This window comes from Teleopsis dalmanni, chromosome 1 (assembly GCF_002237135.1).
Source record: "Teleopsis dalmanni isolate 2A chromosome 1, ASM223713v2, whole genome shotgun sequence".
Classification (NCBI taxonomy): domain Eukaryota; kingdom Metazoa; phylum Arthropoda; class Insecta; order Diptera; family Diopsidae; genus Teleopsis; species Teleopsis dalmanni.
Window position 1 is genome coordinate 168419592 of NC_051846.1, and position 2785 is coordinate 168422376.

Here is a 2785-nt window from a genome sequence, read left to right on the forward strand (position 1 = left end):
AGTATTTTAGCAGAGTATCTCTCTTACTCTATTCCCTACGTGCAATTAGAATAAAATTATCAAAAATTCTGTTGACAAATTCTGAAACAAGTTTACGGCAATTCGCGTGAGTTCTACTCACTTCATTACTGATTAACATCTACAGAAGCCATTAATTTGTCTAACATAAGATAATGAAAAAATATATATAATAATGTAGATATTATATAAAAAAAATTAAGAAAAGTAAATGAAAAAAACCCAAAATTTGTCTGATTTCAAGAGCACGTACATAAATGCCTTTTGCAAAGCAAAATCCAAAGCGAGACTCAAACGGCTGATCTTGACCGTCATCGTGAGCAATGGAGCTAATGTGTTTTCCGTTTTGTAGAACGAAAAAAAAAAACCAATAACAACAATAACAATAAAAAAGTGAATCTCTGTTTTAGACAAGATGGCTCTTTCGTTATGGAGTATAAAAAGCAAAGTTCTTTCACCAGCCAAAATTAGTTGGCAAAATTCGTTTCAAAAGTGAACTGAAGTGAAGTGAAGCTAAAGCAATGAAAGTAAGTGTTTTCCCATGAAGACGAATATGTCTGGAATCGTACAAAACTGTGGATTATATAATGGACTTTTTTTTATTTTAGACATATTTGTGTCTGGTAGCACTGTTCACAGTGCTGGCAACAGCAAATGCAACATTTGGATTATTAAATGTATTGGGTTCGCTGAAAGGAGGCGGCGGCGGTGGTGGCTACGGTGGCGGTGGCTACGGCGGTGGTGGCTATAGCGGCGGATATAGTGGCGGTTATAGTGGCGGCTATAGTGGTGGTCATAGTGGCGGCTATGGCGGTGGTGGCTACGGTGGTGGCGGCTATGGCGGTGGCGGCTACGGCGGTGGCGGCTATGGCGGTGGTGGCTACGGAGGTGGCAGTCAAGTAAAAGTCATTAAAATTATAACTGATGGTGGTTATGGCGGCGGTGGCTATGGCGGTGGTGGCTACGGAGGTGGCGGTTATGGTGGCGGCGGATATGGTGGTGGCTACAGTAGTGGCAGCTCAGGATATGCTAGCAATTATGGTTATGGTGGCAATACTGGCGGTTACAGTAGCGGTTATAGTGGTGGCCATAGCGGAGGTTATAGTGGCGGCTATGGAGGCGGCTACGGTGGCGGGTATGGCGGTGGTCATGGCGGTCATGTAGATGTTTACAAAGTCATAACAACCACATCCAGCGCTGGCGGATACGGTGGTGGTGGCTATGGCGGTGGAGGCTATGGCGGTGGTGGCTACGGCGGTAGCGGTGGTTATGGAGGTAGCTACGGAGGTGGTCATGGTGGCTGGTCTGCACCTGTTAGCAGTGTTGCTAGCGCTAGTTCTGGCAGCAGCGGATGGTGGAAAAAGAAGTAAATAGTGTAGTTCAGTTTGCTAAATTCGTATTTTGTATATATACTGCCATTATGTTTTTCGAACTAGATTTTTTTAAAGTGCAAATTTATTATAAAATAATTTAAGTATTTTAAAAAAGAAGTGAAATATATTTTTATACAGAAAAATTTATTCAACTTTGATTTTTGAAAGTTAATATTGCATAATGATGATTTTATTTGCATTTACTTTTGTTGTGTGCCATCTCAAATTAATTTTTCTATCTACAGAGAACCAAATCTGAAAACAAAACTCGTATTCTTTAGTGTTGAAATTGTATATTGTTTTAGTTCCTTTTAGAACGAAATTTATGAGGTGGTTTCTGGTTTTTAATACCATTTTTATTTATTGCATTTTTAATTTTTTCAATAATTCCATATAGCAAATTTATAAAAACACACATTTATATGCAGTTGACATAACGCCTTGTAGGTGTATATTTATTTATACATCTTCAATATATCTTTTGTATATAAAATAATAAAAAAATTTAATTTTATTATTTTATTGGTTGATTAGCATAATTTGTTATAAACATCGTTTTAAATTTTATTTTATATAGAATAAAAATCATTTGCCTTTATTAAATTAAATTTACTTGTGATAGTGTATGGTATTATAATTTAATTAATTAATTTGTTGGTGTAGATGATTTATTAAGATAACAAAAGTGTTTTATCATCGTCGAGATCAACATTAAAGCAATTCAACTTGACAGAATATTGCATGGAAAATTTATGAAAACACAAACATGTTGAAACCTAAAGAGGAAATTAACGCAATCGGCATAATTATAGGCAAATCTGAATTATTCGTCCATCTGTTCGTGATTAACATAAGAAATGAACCTAATTTACATATTTCGGCGTTTCAGAAAACACACTAATTTTACACAAATTTGTAATTCGTATAATGCAGGCCGTGTCATTTGCATTCGCTATGCTAATTGGACGTACGAAAACGATAATCAAAATAAAGTCTGAAATTGGTTAGAAATGCGTTGTTTAGATACGAGATACTTTAAAAAAAAAATAATGTAAACCTAATCGTATGAAATGGCTTAAGACTCACTTAACACAAATTTTAAATTGATTTTTAGTTTGTTTTGTGAAAGAAAAAACAAAACAAATTCGCTGGAAGTTAAAAATATAACAAACCAAATCCATTATTTGTTTATTTATTAAAAATTAAATGCTCACACAACCAACCATTAAAAGTAATAAAACTAAAAAAGGAGGAACAAAATAATCTTTGGCTTCATCGAAGCTTGCATACCCTTCACTCCGATGCGAGTGTTACAAATCAAATAAATACTACTTATGACATCCACAAACCAAGAATATATCAAAAAACAAGTCACGCATCGAAAATGTCTTAGC

The 2785-nt window shown here is 35.2% G+C and overlaps 1 protein-coding gene across 1 annotated transcript; it reads left to right on the forward strand.

Moving 5' to 3' along the window:
• The first annotated feature begins 493 nt into the window (after window positions 1–493).
• Window positions 494–1500, forward strand: LOC119670048 (ctenidin-3-like). Its single transcript, XM_038080151.1, has 2 exons — window positions 494–545; window positions 627–1500. Exons 1-2 carry the CDS (start codon window positions 540–542, stop codon window positions 1386–1388), a joined length of 768 nt encoding a protein of 255 aa, XP_037936079.1. The 5' UTR covers window positions 494–539; the 3' UTR covers window positions 1389–1500.
• Window positions 1501–2785: the final 1285 nt, after the last annotated feature.